The sequence below is a fragment of the Sycon ciliatum genome, chromosome 11 (genome assembly GCF_964019385.1).
Source record: "Sycon ciliatum chromosome 11, ocSycCili1.1, whole genome shotgun sequence".
NCBI lineage: Eukaryota > Metazoa > Porifera > Calcarea > Leucosolenida > Sycettidae > Sycon > Sycon ciliatum.
Window position 1 is genome coordinate 3,723,787 of NC_088653.1, and position 15,630 is coordinate 3,739,416.

At 45.3% G+C, this 15,630-nt stretch overlaps 1 protein-coding gene across 2 annotated transcripts in view; it reads right to left on the bottom strand.

The window, feature by feature from the left end:
- Positions 1-6,519: 6,519 nt before the first annotated feature.
- Positions 6,520-15,630, bottom strand: part of LOC135827344 (uncharacterized) — a 47,510-nt gene continuing 38,399 nt past the window's right edge. The window contains exons 12-14 of one of the 2 annotated variants that reach the window (XM_065339857.1): positions 15,209-15,436; positions 10,871-11,011; positions 6,520-8,011 (exon numbers count right to left, since the gene is read on the bottom strand). In XM_065339857.1, the coding sequence (XP_065195929.1) occupies positions 7,459-8,011; positions 10,871-11,011; positions 15,209-15,436 (922 nt within the window). In that variant the 3' untranslated portion in view covers positions 6,520-7,458. The remainder of the gene's footprint in view (positions 8,012-10,870; positions 11,012-15,208; positions 15,437-15,630) is intronic. The other variant, XM_065339858.1, reaches the window with a different exon arrangement.

Sequence of the window (15,630 nt, forward strand, 5' to 3'; positions counted from 1 at the left end):
TCCTCAGCCTCGTGATGTCTCCGCCGAGCTAGAGTATCGTTGTGCTTGCGGGAAGACGTGTTGCCACCCCGGCAATCTCAAGCGCCACGAACCTTTCTGCCGGTTGCCGCCGAATTAGTCCTTTCGCCATCATTGCCTACGGCAATGGGCAAGTTCAAGGTTCAATGTGTGTGTGTGTGTGTGTATGCGTGTGTTTGTGTGTCCCATATGGTGCAGTGGTATGTGCAGCGATTTCCAATCGATAGGTTGCGGGTTCGATTCCCGACGATTATGGTCACACACGTCTTTCTTCTCTTTCTCAGACTCTTCCTGACTTTTCTTTCATTCTCCTGGGTGGTTACCAACAGCCAGTGCATGCCGGAGTATGTGGTGTGATGTGTGTGCGGGGAAAAAAAAAGAAGACCAAAAATAGGGATTCACTGGCCAGAAAAAAGTCACTTCAAAATAGCTGTATGGTGTAGACCAGGCTGAATAGTGACGGTCAATTCTTCAGCCTTGCAAGCTGTTGAATGGTGCAATCCCAGCACAAGTTGCTATGGCTTCTGCCGTAGCATTGCTATCATCGCCTCCGGCGATGGGCGTCAAAGGTCAAAGGTCAAGGTGTTTGGGGGGGGGGGGGGGTTGCGTGTGTGTATATACATACATATGGGTGTATAATCTTTGTGTGTGTGTGTGTGTGTGTGTGTGTGTGTGTGTGTGTGTGTGTGTGTGTGTGTGTGTGTGTGCCAACAGCGGAGGGAAGTATGGGTTGCCCCTCAGTCGAGCTCCACCATGCCCAAGTCTGTGCGTTGCGCAGTGTGTGACCGGAACTTCTCACGGGTCTCCGATCGAACGCGGCACAAGTGCACCACTCAGAGACGGCTTCGCATCCAGCTCCAGCGTGGATCAGTGCAGTGCCAGAACTGCCAGAGGTGGTTCCGCAGCAAGGGTGGCTACTCTGTTCATCGATGCCAGCCTGTCACGAGTTCTCCTACACCAACAGTCAGTCTGTCTGTGCCACTTTCAGCTTGTTGCCAGCAGCACTGCCCAACATGTCAGCGATGCTTCCGTTCTGCAGCCGGATTCAAGCGTCACAACTGCAATCGTGGTGCGAGACCATCTGCTGCTGAGAGAGCAGCTCTGCCCCTCAGCTGCCCACATTGTAAACGCAATTTCCGCCGGCAGCAGGACCTAGCCAGACATTCGCGGTTCTGCCTGTGATCCGACTCCCGTTTTCTGGTCCCCTTTTCATAGGGGTGACACTTGCCCATCTGGGCAGTCATGCTGCTAGTAGTAGTAGTAGTGTGTGTGTGTGTGGGGGGGGGGGGGGTGTATGTGTGTGTGTGTGTGTGTACGTATGACCGTACTCGTGTGCGGTTTAACCACCCAAGCATGTACAGTACAACGGAACTAAAGATGTTGACACCGACTTGAGCATGTCAACGACATCAGTTCAAAGGCATGGCCCAAGTTCTTCCTTGAAAGCAACACGATGCTCTGGGCGGCGTTGCACTTGCATACTCTCTCGATTCTGGCATTGACACTTTCGATCGTCGCCTGCGTGTCCAAGACTGCGTCAGACGACTCGTGAGAGCTGAACGCAAGTAACGTTGTAAGTCAGCCGGTTCGCCGCCTAATGATTATGTACTAGCCCACAACTTGTGTCTCTTCGCTACTTGAGACGATGGGAACGATTCAGCTTCGCTGTCGACATCAACATCACTGAGATTCCAACAAATTGTCAGCATCGCTCTGCAGACCCACCGCCACGGACTTGCAGACACCTGAACAAACCTGGGCCATGCACAGCGATCGTCTGGCCCTGCGAGCTGCTCTAGTATCACTAGATGCGGACATTGTCAGTCTTTGCTCGCCAGCCACATGAACTAGACCGCCAAACAAGTGTTTGAAACAAATTTGAGAAGATGATCGCCAAATCATGAATCATTTGAATGCAGTGCAGAGTGAACGCACTCCAAAAAACACGACCTGTACTACAGTAGACTCGTACGCCCAAGAACGCGGTTTCAGAGGGCCAGCCTAGCAAAGTTAGTTCTTATTTTTCAGCGCCCCAGGCTACGTTCTTATTTCGCGTTCTGAAGCGGGATTCACAGAAGCTTTTTTGTGATGCGACACGCGATGCGACAGACGCGAAACCGGGAAAACCCCAAATCGCAGCCATGTCGCGGCCCACGCAACTGCCGCAACTGGGCCATCGCAGAAGTTGAGCTTGGCTCAACTTTTGCGATGCGATGCGATGCGACAAGCGATTTGGTGTACGATTTTGACCTTTTCTACAGCAAAGTTGTACAAAGGTGCAAGAGTTGCCTATAAATTTTTACAAGTTGTGTCAAACCGCGCGAATATCATGGTGACGTACCCAAATCAGCAAAACTTTGTCGCATCGCTGACTTCTTCTGTGAATGGTATTTCGCGAGTTCGCATCGCACGCATCCATCGCAGATCGCGTCGCATCGCGTGTCGCATCGCAAAAAAGCTTCTGTGAATCCCGCTTTACATGTACGCGTCCAACATGACCCGTGACGCTCATGTACAATGCTCTTTGCACTAAATGTACCGGTTGTACACTTTACATGCACGTGTGTAGTATGTAGCGCAGTGCACTGGGTGATGTTTTCGCGAGGACCCGACAAGAGTTTGTGGTTGCGGACTTGTTTTTCGTGTACTCGGACAAGATCATGAAGGAAAAATGTCGCGTTCTTATAAATCTTGGAGTTCGTTCTTAAATCCTGGCTGGGGCGTTCTTAGATTTCCAGCCCGGACGTTCTTGGGCGCCACGTTCTTGGGCGTACGAGTCTACTGTAGGACCTACTACTGTCAATAAAGATATTTTTGGCCCGTGAGAAACTTTGGCCGATCCCGAAATGAAACTGTTGGCCGTCATCAAACTTTCGCCGGTTTTCAAAAAATAAATCGGACCGTAGTTCTTGCACTCACATGCAGCCATCGCCTAACTAGTAACTATGCATCATTTCCCTCTACGACAAACTTTGGCCTGCGATTTACTTAGAGCGGTTGGCACCAAGTGGCGATATCAGTGAAATTCTATCGACAGCGAAAATTAGATGATCTATAGAACATGTTTGGAAAAGGAAAAACATTGCTTGCAGACGGGGGGACATCAGGGAGCCCTGTACGGTGCATCTATCTGTCCCTGAGAGCATTACATACACCGCCAAGTATGAACGTACTTCGAAGTTTATAAGCTCCAGGGAGCATATTAACTCTTGGTACCACAAGGCACATTCAGGTCTCCCTGGTCTCTGCTGCGTCATATATCATACATACAGTACTGTGACCGATCGATCGCCGATCTCCCTTCAGCTTTTCTAAAAAGTAGAAAGATAATAAAAGGCCGAAAAGATGGTCCGGTGAAAACTGGCCCAACGGGACTGGTGGCTATGCCCTTGTAGGTATACCCAGTGGCATCCACTTCGGTCGGCGTACGTGCAGTTTGATCCGGATACCGACACCTCACGGTTGTCAATTTTGAATCCGCAATATATCGTGGCCCAGGTACTGCCTAATGTTGAGCCCGTGCGTCAAATAGAAAAAAGGTTGCACCCGTTGTAGAGCGGGATTTTTTCTTCTTTTTAGTCAACCAGTGTCTTGGAGGTTTGACTTAATGGGGTTGACGACTGTTGCAGTGTTCGGCTCTCCGATAACTGTATGAGAAATTTGTCAAACAAAATATTTGTCTAAATATCTTCTTTCTGTTGATTGGGCCTACGAATTTTCATCACATTAGAACATAGACCTGTTCACATACAGCCTATTCAAGCAGACCTGTTCACATACAGCCTATTCAAGCAGACCTGTTCACATACAGCCTATTCAAGCAGACCAATCTTACGATAAGGCCATGGCAAGAATATAGTTGATTCTCAGGTCATGAGCCTGTGAAAATCGGTGCGAGCGAGCGATTTATTTATTTATTTCCAACAATTTTTTGTGTTTTTCCAAAATCGATTTTCACGCTCCGATCATCAGTGGAAATACGGAACTAAAGAGATCAAGGGAAAAACAAAGGTTCGTGAGTTTGCACCCCGTGTTCATGAGTTGTTTCTGCACTGTTCATGCCCGGTTGTCACACTTACTCTTTACCCGTCATGTGTCATGTGTCTTTGGATTTTTAACCTTTGTTTTTCCCTTGATCTCTTTAGTTCCGTGTTTCCACTGATGATCGGAGCGTGAAAATCGATTTTGGAAACACACAAAACCAAACCTTGAACAAATTGTCATGTTGCGTGGTGATGTCTGCGGCATTCATACTTTTCATAGCTATTATTAAATTTTCTTATTTCCAAAGATAGGGTCACACATATGTATGTCACAGGTTCGTATACTTATTTTATCACATGGCACGTGATTGTTGCCCGTACTCCAGCGAATCAGCACCTTTCGCGCCGCGGGCAATAATATGCGATATTGCCCGCAAAAAAATAGTTTATTTGCCCGCAAAAAAATAGTTTATTTCAGTGATCGCGTGACTACGACGACTCTGTAGACTGTACGACTCTACGACGAGTCGCAGTGTAGCATTGAGACGAAGATGGAATTCTTTTTGGAGATGGACATCCCGGCAATGGACATGGCCTCGGACGTCTGCCGTGTGGTGCTTGCAGGGATCATTTGTTCAGTCATGTTGGCAGCCTGACCGTCGGTAAGCTTGTGGATAAGATTCAGTTCTGCTCGAAGTGGTACTGTGATCACAAACTATTATTTGAAATAACACAAATTCAACTCAGCGTCGTGCGTTTTCAAATCCTCGCAAAGTCACTGCCTGTGTGTGGCCTTCATGTGCCACGCAAAACTCTTACCAGGCTCATCTGTCCTCTGCCTTCACCTTTGCTTGAACAACAAACACAACAATTCAGGAATGTTTTGCAATGAAAAATACAGCTATCTGGAGCTGAAAAAAAGAAGAAAAATTGTCCTCAGAATTACACACCAGGGAGTCGTCAAATACTTGCACTTGTTGCAGTACTGTATTTGACAACTTCCTGATACACATATAAACATGAAGAAACTCTTTGTGGTAGCACTCTTAATTTTTCGACTGAAATTATGATTCTGCTGTATTTTATTGTCGTTGCCATGTCTATTGCTATGACGATGCGGTGCCGGCACTTTTTTTCTGTCTCCGTCTTTCAGTACTGTATACTCTCTGATGGCCTGTACCAGACTTTTTGTTAGGGTGTAGGAGAAATATCTTCATTTTTCCTGTTTTGATAATGATAGCACATCTATATACATTGTGGTCATAATGTGTTGCCATTTGGGCTAATTTCAACAGCAGCCCAATGGTCTGCTCTGTGGGCCATGTGATAAATTTGTTATCGCATGGTTGCTGCGGGCCTTATGGCATATTATTGCCCCTCGAGGTTAGCCCTCGGGCCTACGGCCCTCGGGCTAACCTCTCGGGGCAATAATATGCCATAAGGCCCTTGCAACCATGCGATAACATATACTTATTATTCAGGCCAGGGAGTAGAAAAATACCGGTATTTTACTACTCCCTGATTCATGCCTTTCGCATTGACCGTTTTCATGCGCGCATATGCATGCATAGAAATAAAAATGTCGTGCGCCGCCAAAAATCGGTGCGCGCGTACTTGAGAATCTAAGATAATTTTTACCATGGCCTAATATCAAGAGTACATAACCCCGGGGTTAGGTACTCTTGATAATAGTCACACGTCCGGTGGTGTGCGCTAGGCTCTGGGATGCTGAACACCGGATGAAAGCTGAAGGGGGATTCTTTTTGATGTACCCGTTTTAGGTAGAGACTACGTATTTCGTAGATGCATTTTCCTCTCAAAAGAGTAGATTCTACATTTCTCAAGGATCAATGCGCAGATGCAGCTCCTAAACCGGTGGGAGGGGAGAAGAGCAAACTTACCAAAGTGGCCAAAGACCGAGAGTCCCATTCACTGCATCCACACAAAACTAACCAACTCACACAGACTCCATTTCATTTAACAGAAAATAACTTTTCTTCGTTTCTAATTTAAACACCAATTGATCAGTCATTGTGTGATTCTTGTTTTACACATCGTCAGGCGCTAATCTCGCTAGAATCAGACTTGCTAATTTCCCACCTGAGGTAGCTGTCTGTGGTATGTTCCCCGCCTTGAGCTGCGTAATTCCCTCTGTCCATCTCGCAGGAGTTTTCCCAAGCGAAAACTCGTCTGTCGTCTGTCAAGGATAACCTTATGGATGTGGATTTCTTGTCATGTCTTCAACAATTGCCTTTTTGCCTCCGATCTGACAAACTCGCATTATTCAATGGAACTAGTAAACCTTGGTCACTCTCTGTAATCGGCGCAAACATCTGTTTTAAAAGATCAACGACCACCTGCGCCGGGGTTGGAATGCCGACTCTGTGTCTATAGTATAGCATATTAGAGATGAGGTAGGACATGTTTGTCAGAAATTTAGCACATTCCGAAAGAAGGAGAGAATATGAGTAGCATTCCACACTGGACTGGCTCGCGCCTGCTACGGGTGTAAGTAGGCTAGTTTAAGATTAAATTTAATTGGAGCGCTCAGTACACACTAATTCTTAGAATGAATAGCTAATTATAAGGCTACAACAGATATGCAACTTTCTAACGGGAACAATTGCGGGAGGGATTAGAACAAAAGAGTTATTTCTCATGGAAATCCGCATTCCGATGATTTCATAAGCACTTCGGAAGCATTCTCAGCCGATGGTTACAGAGGGACAAAATACCCCAGGGGTTAATGAAGGTAGTTGGGAAACTTTTCTAAGTACTCGCAGACTGCATTGCAGCCACTCACACATTACAGGGTACCTCAATTGGGAAACACAAAAAAAATAGTCGGTAAAACTTTACAATCTAAGTGAAAAAGCAGCTAATTATAAGGCTACAACAGATATGCAACTTTCTAACAGGAACAATTGTGGGAGGGATTAGAACAAAAGAGTTATTTCTCATGGAAATCCGCATTGTCATGTACATTACAAATACTGCAAAGACTACAAGGAAACGTGGTTCATGGACAATGAATACTACGCCAGTCAATTGATCACACGTATTGTATGGCAACGGCGCAGCGTTTCTGCGTCGCTCACGTCCGAAGCAGATTGAATCAGAAGAGGGAGTTGGGAAATTCTATACTAAGCCTGTGCTTATATTGTTGCACGTATGTATGTGTAGCAATCCTGCATTAGAGTTTACATAGTGACCTTGGCCTGCGTGAAAGGCATGGCCGGTTTCTGACGTGTTCAAATGGACGATACCCAATTCACGGACGACATCTCGTTTCTAGCCAGGAAGGTCTGCGCAGGACAAATGCGCTGGGATAAAATATCACCAACTGCATTCTGCACTAAAGAAATCTCTTGCCATTGAGAGTATGCAATCACGCGTCTGGCCTGCCGCAAACGTCTTCACAGTGTTCTTCCTCAACGGGGCTACCGGTGGCTTGTGATCAGTTGTGTTCACCTGTATCTTGTGGCACTGGGTAGTAGGCATTGCTTGCCCAGCTTCCCTCACTCACAAGGGACAGCTTCTTTCCATGACGCGGTGGCACCATGTCACTGTACATCATATTCACATACAGATCAGATTGCTCTGGTTCAGCAGTCATGGAGACTGAATTGCTAGGGATCGTCTGGTTTCCGCTGGAATCTAGTTCCTTCGAGTTCTGGTACATCACATTACTACGGATCGTCACTGATCTGCCGAGATCCGAGTCGTTTGAAGAATTAGAGTCCATGTCACTGTTGATTGTGGTGGATGATTGGTGGGATTCACCACCGGTTGGGCCATGCGTTTTCTTCTGCACGGCAGAGTACACTTGAATCTCTTCCGCCGAGGTAGGCGGCATTGCATTATCATAACATTTGGTCACATGGCCGGCTTTTCTTTCGCCTCGCTTCTTTGGGCGGGGAATCTCCTTGTATATGTTGGAGGAAAGTTCATCCAAAGCTCCATAATCCAATGTATCTCCTGACACCAAACTCAAGGATCTACTAGGCAACCTACACAACACAGACAAGTCCACAACAACAATAATTATAAAGAAAAAAAAAACAAAACATCGACAGCTGCAGCAACAGCAGCAGCAGCAGCAGCAGCCTGCAGAGGCAGCAACAGTTGTAGTCGCAGCTGCAGCAGCAGTGTCGTCAGCAGCAGCTGGGCTACAGAAGTGACCGAAAAAGTAGTGGTGGCGTCAAAAGCAAGCGCAGGCGCAATATGTAACGCAGCAGTAGCGCGAGAATTGCAAACAGAACAAGAAGCGGCAGAAAAATCAACAAGCGGAAATGCAATACGACAATGAAATTGGTTAGAACTTTTTAAAAGAGGGGTTATAACTAGGGCTGAAACGATCGCGTACTTTCACCTATCGATTACTCTTTAGCTTAACGATCGATTATAATGGTTGGCAAATAGTGTCAGAATTTTGCGCAAAAATCACTCTGTTTCCAAAAGCTAGGTCTTCATAATACTAAAAAACTGCATTACTGACAGGGTAGCTCCGAAATATGGCAGTTGTGAAGTCAATTTAACCTCAAAATATGCACCATGCCCAATGCAACTGCATACTAACAATGGTAACTAGTCCAAACTTCACAAAACAAAGATTTTCAGTACTTTTGGACTCAAAATCCCGTTAAACGAGTAATCTTTAACCCAACGATTACTTGATTGGCATGGAATTATTGATCGCTTACAGAGTAATTGGTATCATCGTTTCCGCCCTAGAACTTATAACATTTTGACACGTCAATGCGCTGGCAGACAATGGTTCTACGTGTTGCAATCAGGGTTTCTGCTAAAATAGCTGTCTTAGTCCGCCATGTTGCATCTTTACTCCTCTCATGTCGTATCTGCTACTTAAAATGCTTTGTGCTGCCCGAGTTTCTGTATGCATCCAATGCTTATGCCCCATATCTATCTGTTAACCAGGAGCTCCATCTGGAAAGGCTCTTCAAGCGCGCACTGCGTGCTGTATGTAAAATGCCCCCACGGACCCCCACTGTTACGCTGCTTGAGCGTGTACATGTCTGTCCCTTGCGCGCTACCATTCAACTTAACTTGCTCTGCTTTATATGGCGTCTAAGTTCTTCAGGAAGTAGATTGCTTGAAACCTTTTTCGACCTCTTTCGTCACGAAGAACTCGAGGAGGCAAGAGTAACCTGCTTATCGTCCCTGCAGCTGATTCTGGACATTATACCAAATTGGTGACACATGCTGGCGCAGTTCTCTTGAATTCCCTCCATGCGGATATCCAAGGCATCACCAAACTGGCCGCCTTCAAGTCAAGAGCTTTACAACACATTCTTGCCTGCTTTTTGCTTTACGCCCATGTTTCGGTAGCTGTGCTGGAACTGCTCTATTTCTCCGGCACTATTTACCATTAGCCATGTCTCCCCCTCCTCCACCCTACACAGTGGGTCCATTGTTTTTTTTAAATATTTTTTATTGGGAACACAGCCATACAAAGAGACATGTGGAGACAAACACAAAACAAGACACAGGGGATGTAGGGACGACGTGCCGATGTACAGGGAGCAACTCGACCGACCGGGGGTCTCGGCGTTAGCGTTGCAACCTGGCATCGAAAAAAGGGGGGGGGGGTTGCATTGTCGAGTAGCTAAAATAAAAAAAAATTATATTATTACCGTAGCTATGCAGATGACGTTACTTCAGTAACGTCTGGCGCTAGCTGGTGTACCCATATATGTTCTGCCTGTTGTACGCATTGCCCTTTTGCACTCGCGTGTGTACGCAAACTAGTACACACATGCATCACGGTTTTCTGCCTGTCCTTTCCTATGGACAAGAAGTCTTTTCTCTTTGTCTTCTGAAAGATAAGTCACAAACCCTACCTCGTGTGTTTGCGTTTGTTGACACAACACTAGCCAGGGTCCACACAGCTTTAATTTGGTGTTTGTTTGTTTGTGTGTTTGTGTCACGCCTGGCGCTATCCCGTACCTGTCCCGTACCGTACCGTACCATCAAACACAGCTGGCCACATACAGCTGGCTGCAATATTCAAATAGGGCTTTCAAACGAAAGATCATAACATGAAGCAACTTGGAAGAATGAGTATGAATGCGAAGGGTATGGGGGAATGCATGTAGGGTGATAGTGCGGGTTCGAATCCCAGGTTATGCCTAAAAAAATAGGAGGATTGAAATATTTATAGCATCCCTATGCTTTTTTTGCCTAGGTCATCAAGGCGGTAGACGGTGTCGTATTACCCTCGACCGTACCTGTCTCGTACCTGTCCCGTATCTGTCCCGTACCTGTCCCGTACCGTCCCGTGCCATCAAAGACGGCTGGCCACAATGCATATTCAAATAGGGCTTTCAAATGCAAGATCATAACGTGAAGCAACTTGGAAGAATTAGTATGTATGCGAAGTGTATCGGGGGATGCATGCAGGGCGCGCGATAGTGCGGGTTCGAATCCCAGGTTATATCTTAAAAAGGAATTTATTTTAGAATTTATAATATCCCTATGTTTTTTTTGTCTAGGTCATCAAGGCAAAAAAACATAGCGTAGGGCCCTGAGCTTCCAAGCTCTCTTGTTAGGCATCTGCCTGTTTTGGTTTCTCCACTATAAATAAAACTAATACTACTACTACTACTACTACTACTACTACTACTACTACTACTACTACTACTACTACTATAACGTCATGGGTAGAAGAGTGAAACGCGTTTTCTCGTAGATTGCTCTCAACCCCACCTGAATAGTGCATGTACCAGGCTTGCAGATGCGTAATATGGTAGGGAAGGCCTTATTGCATGGTAAGCATGTCCACCATTAATCAGGCAGTTTAAACTCCAGCCCTGCATTGTGTAAACACACATACTACAGAGAGGCCTTACTTTCTAATCTTGGACCTGCTGGGCCCAGTACTAGATGGATGACTCGCTCCCTCATCTGTGTACATCCTCGTGTGGTTGTCATTTCGCGGCCATGACTGATACCAGGGGCTGACACATTTACTTTGTCGGCAATCGAGAGGCCTGAAATCAGGGTGAGGCAAATTGACAACAACGAAAACAAGTTGAAAGAAAACATTCATCGAATCGGAGCTAAATTCGAATGTTGAGCCTCAATTCCAATTGAAATACTACTCTCTCGTAAACATCACAAATTACAGCAACACAAATATCACATTTATAACCCGGAACAATACCGTAAAAGCCCGTGTATAGGCCCCGGGCATATAGAATAGCAGCCTCGATTTCCTGGGCGTATACAAGGGCAGGGGCGTTATTTTTGAACCGGGCGTATACTTGGAATAGGGATAGCAGTATATTGGGTATCGGAACCTGTACATGTACTGGTGTTGCCGGCATACCTGAGCGCTATTTTGAAACAAAAGTGTTGACTTCCCCTGAGTGGGCGTGTACATGGACGGTGGGCGTATTTTCGAGTGGGCGTATACATGGGCTTTTAGGGTAACGCTAGAAGCAGTACTCCCTGTATAAGGGCGATTACGCCTGTGGGGAATTCCCCAGCAGAATAGGAATAAAAACAAATAAATAAAAAATACTGGCAATGCCATCGTCCTTGCTTCCCGACGATGTCATGACTGTCCGTGCCACAACCATCAACATTGCGCCAAATGTAATGACAAATACGGTGAGAAATTATCCTCCAAAGGTAAAATTATGCTGGTTGTCTTGAAGCCACACTCAGACAAGTATTTGCAAAACGCGCAAGAAGAGTTTGGGATTCTCTGAACCGAACTGATCTTTACAGCGTACGTATAAACTTATGGAAGCGGAAAGGTGGTTCTTGACCAGGGAGTTGTACGACTCCTTGTTCTTGACCTGCCCGGTACGCGAACCCGTCGAATTTTTTATTTTTGTTTATAAACTTACGAAGCTTTTATCCAATGGACATATTACAATATTACACAGCAATGAATCAAACAAGTCTCATTCCGCTGTAACTCCGAGTTTCGTGTCAGAACACTGGACATATTATATAACTATTCTAATATTGCTTCTTTCCAGGTAAGCCCACTCTCGGGAATAGATACCATCATAATTCCACGCCTCACATTTAGTGCATTATGATATAGAGCGTTCGAACATTTGCACTTGCGCCTGTTTCATGCTTTAGAGCTAAGCTGCTAAGAGCCCATCATGTGAGCGCTCAATGAACAGAAGTTATGCCCCAGAATGTCCAGCCTTTCAACATAACCCCTATGTTTTCCACCCATCATATACCGTAGTCTGTATTTCTAGTTTGAACGACTAGGAAATGTATCTGTATAATCCACGTGGTCTTCTCCTGGGATGCTGGCCAATTTCGAGGAGTGATCTCCGCCTCGGCTTCCCTCTTCATAGGTTCTACTATCTCAGGTACCGACCCTGCCACAAAACTGTGTATGATCCCGCAGACCGCGGCCTTTAATACACACGCTTTCGTTCTCCCTCATAATCATGGCTGCTTTTGGCTTTTTGTTCGGAGTTGTTGCTGCTAATGCTTCTGCTGCTCTTCCGTGTCGCTCCTAACGCATCATACTTACATATATCGCAGTGGTTGGCTTTCACCCACTTTCCTTATATTGGCCGGTGTTTCCACCGTGTCTTGAGATGTTGTAAAATAGACTGTCAACCTAGATTTCCTATTTCGTGCCTCACACGTACTATTCACACGTACTATTCAATTTTTTTTTTAATTATTACCGTAATCTCGAGCGTTTAAGCTTTTAAGAGCATCAACAGTCGCACAAAGAATTATTGGTGGCGCAAGGAGAAGCTTGCCGTTTGGAGTGACAAGGGATCACCGCTGCTTTTCCTTGTCAGAGCCAGCAATACACTTTGTTTTGCGGCCTTGTGAGTAGTGTTGGAGTAGAAATTGCTGAGGAGACGTCGCGGAGGGGCGAGCTTTCCTGCGCAGGTATGACTTTGGCCGTATTTCAGCATGGTCGAGTGGAAAAATTCATAAAAGTTTATTTCAAGAAAACCCCAAAAGGAAGATGGGGGACATGTCCTCAGCGCTAGAATAGGTGTTCTACTATCTGCCGGTGTATAGTTCTGGCCAATTGAGGACGTAGCTGGCTGTTTTGCAAGCGCTTATAAATTGGCTATTTTCAAGACGATCATTTTCGGCGTCAGGGGGTGATGGACCTCGTCTTCTGGGATCCTGGCGTGGCTAAGCGGTACTGCTCCAGGAACTCTTCTAAGGTGAAGCAATGTTGGCTTGATGGAGTTTTGTTCATAGCTTGTTCGTATACGCTGTGGCGTGACTCGTTTCTAGACCCATAAATAATGTGATATTTCGGCCATTTCTGAGGGGTATCCAAATTTCAAGGTTCCCTTCAGAAACTGTTTCAAGGGCTTTGCACAATCGATCCACACCCCAAAGGGAACCTACCTGCACACATACTTTGATATTCTCAGACATGCTCTCTTAAGGACATGGACCAAGGAAGTACAAGTTATGCCATAATGTCCACTAACACCACCAGTTACTAAAAAATCAGCTCATGCGATAACATTGCACGACACTGACCGACGGTACTGACGTTCTACAACTAACTGGCTAACAGCTCTAGCACGTCTTGGATGCGCACTCCAACAGCCTTCCAACTTGGAAGGTTCTAACTTATCGCATAACACAAGGAGGGGAAGGTGAGCGCAACCAAGATGAAAGTCTCAGCTGTGAATGACATTGGCGGGTGTTTATGCATGTCGATGACGACACTGGCTAGATCATTGAACAATACGGTCAAACCACGATTCAAGAATGTTATGCTATAAGTTAGAACCTTCCAAGTTGGAAGGCTGTTGGAGTGTGCATCCAAGATGTGCTAGAGCTGTTAGTCAGTTACCTGTAGAACGTCAGTACCGTCGGTCAGTGTCGTGCAATGTTATCATATGAGTTGATTGTTTAGTAACTGGTGATGATAGTAGACATTATCGCGTAACTCGTAGTTCCTTGGCCCATTTCTCTTTTCTATCTCTATGTCTGTCACCAGTTAATCCTATAATATAGGATAAGACTTCAAGATGCATTTTCAGCCTCGAAAATGGTCGAAGTGGAAGCAATGTTATCGAAGATGCATTTTGATCTTTCCCACAATGCTTGTCTTTATTTAAAATGAATGAATAGAGGTTGCTCAATGGCTAAGACCCCCAGGAAATCTGTGCGTATCTGTGTGCAATTATTGCTCATGAATTGCCATTACAAGTGGTAGAAATAGACTTGGAATGGAATAGACGAACATTAGCACCATCCTAGCATTGAAGTAGTGTTGCAAAGTGCTCGCAGATCAATATGAACTTAAGACAATACATGTTTGGGGCATTTACTAAATCAGTTGTGTTCAAGTATGTACACATATTAATAGTGGAATACTGTGTTGGTGCTAGCCTAGGAGGTGATTATTCTTAGCCATAGATGCATAGAATTTGTTTGTAAGCTCAATAAGAAATATGTCTAGGCTCGGATATTACAAACTATGGTTTCATGGGCATTGGAAACTGGGAAGAACAAAATCAATTTTCGAGGAGGCCAAATCCTATATGATAGGATTTTGAAAATTCGGGACACCTTTGCACGGGAAGGCCTGTTACAGATAAAGTTAAGCCCATGTGCTGGTGAAACTTGGCAAGCATCATCTCTGATAAACACGGAATGCAGACTCCAACAGGTTTTTGAGGAAAGAAAGTTACTTTGTAAGGTATGATCATTCTATCCCAAAAATTGGGAAAAATCCAATAGATAGGATTTGACAGACAAAGAGATTAATATTATTTATCCTTCGCTCTCCACGCGAGTCCCTTCCTGCACACCTGATGAGCCGTCCTTATCTATACAAGTAACCGATCGTCGTGTGAAACTGCTGCTCATTACTGCTTGTTATAGGCCATCTTAATTTTCATAGTTGAATCACAGCGCTGTTTTACTGACACGTTTCTTGATTCTTGTTCGCATAGCTTCCCCTTTGATTGATCTTCGCATCTTTTGAGCCACACAAGTTGTGTGGAATGTTCCTTTCCAGCACTGGCACATTGAAAATCGAGAACATGCAAAGTCCAGTCAACGCCGCTTCCATGCTATCGAGCCGAATGTTCGGTTTGCTGCTCTGATCCATGGTCTTATAATGGAACGAAAATGCACTTTGGCAAGGACAGAAAACAGTGACTTTTCGACTACAAGACCATTACAAGTCTTGTGTGCGCGAGATTTTGGTACCTTACCTAATGTCTCTGTGTTTGATGTACGTGATGACGTAAGAATCATCATTCTTGTCTGGCCGCGTCCGTACCTCCAACTGTCCTTTCAAACAGGAACTGGTCCCCTCTAAGCTTTGAGATCTCTTCATAATACTCTGATATTTCTCACACAGCATGATGTCGTCATCTTTATCTTTGGCGCAGTCATCTGTTTCCGGCACAGTAACCAATTTGAAGGAGCTCCTGGCAGTCCTGTGTCAACATCAACAAGGATGACAACGGGAACAAAGAAGAGGAAACAAAACGTTGATGGCATGACTCAAAACGACTGTAGCGAGTTACACCTCAAGCAACGGAAGCAGCAGCTGCAGCCGGAGCGGCAGCACAAAAATATCCAAGACTTCAGAATGTTGACCAGTATAATAAAATTCTGAAACAATGTCCTG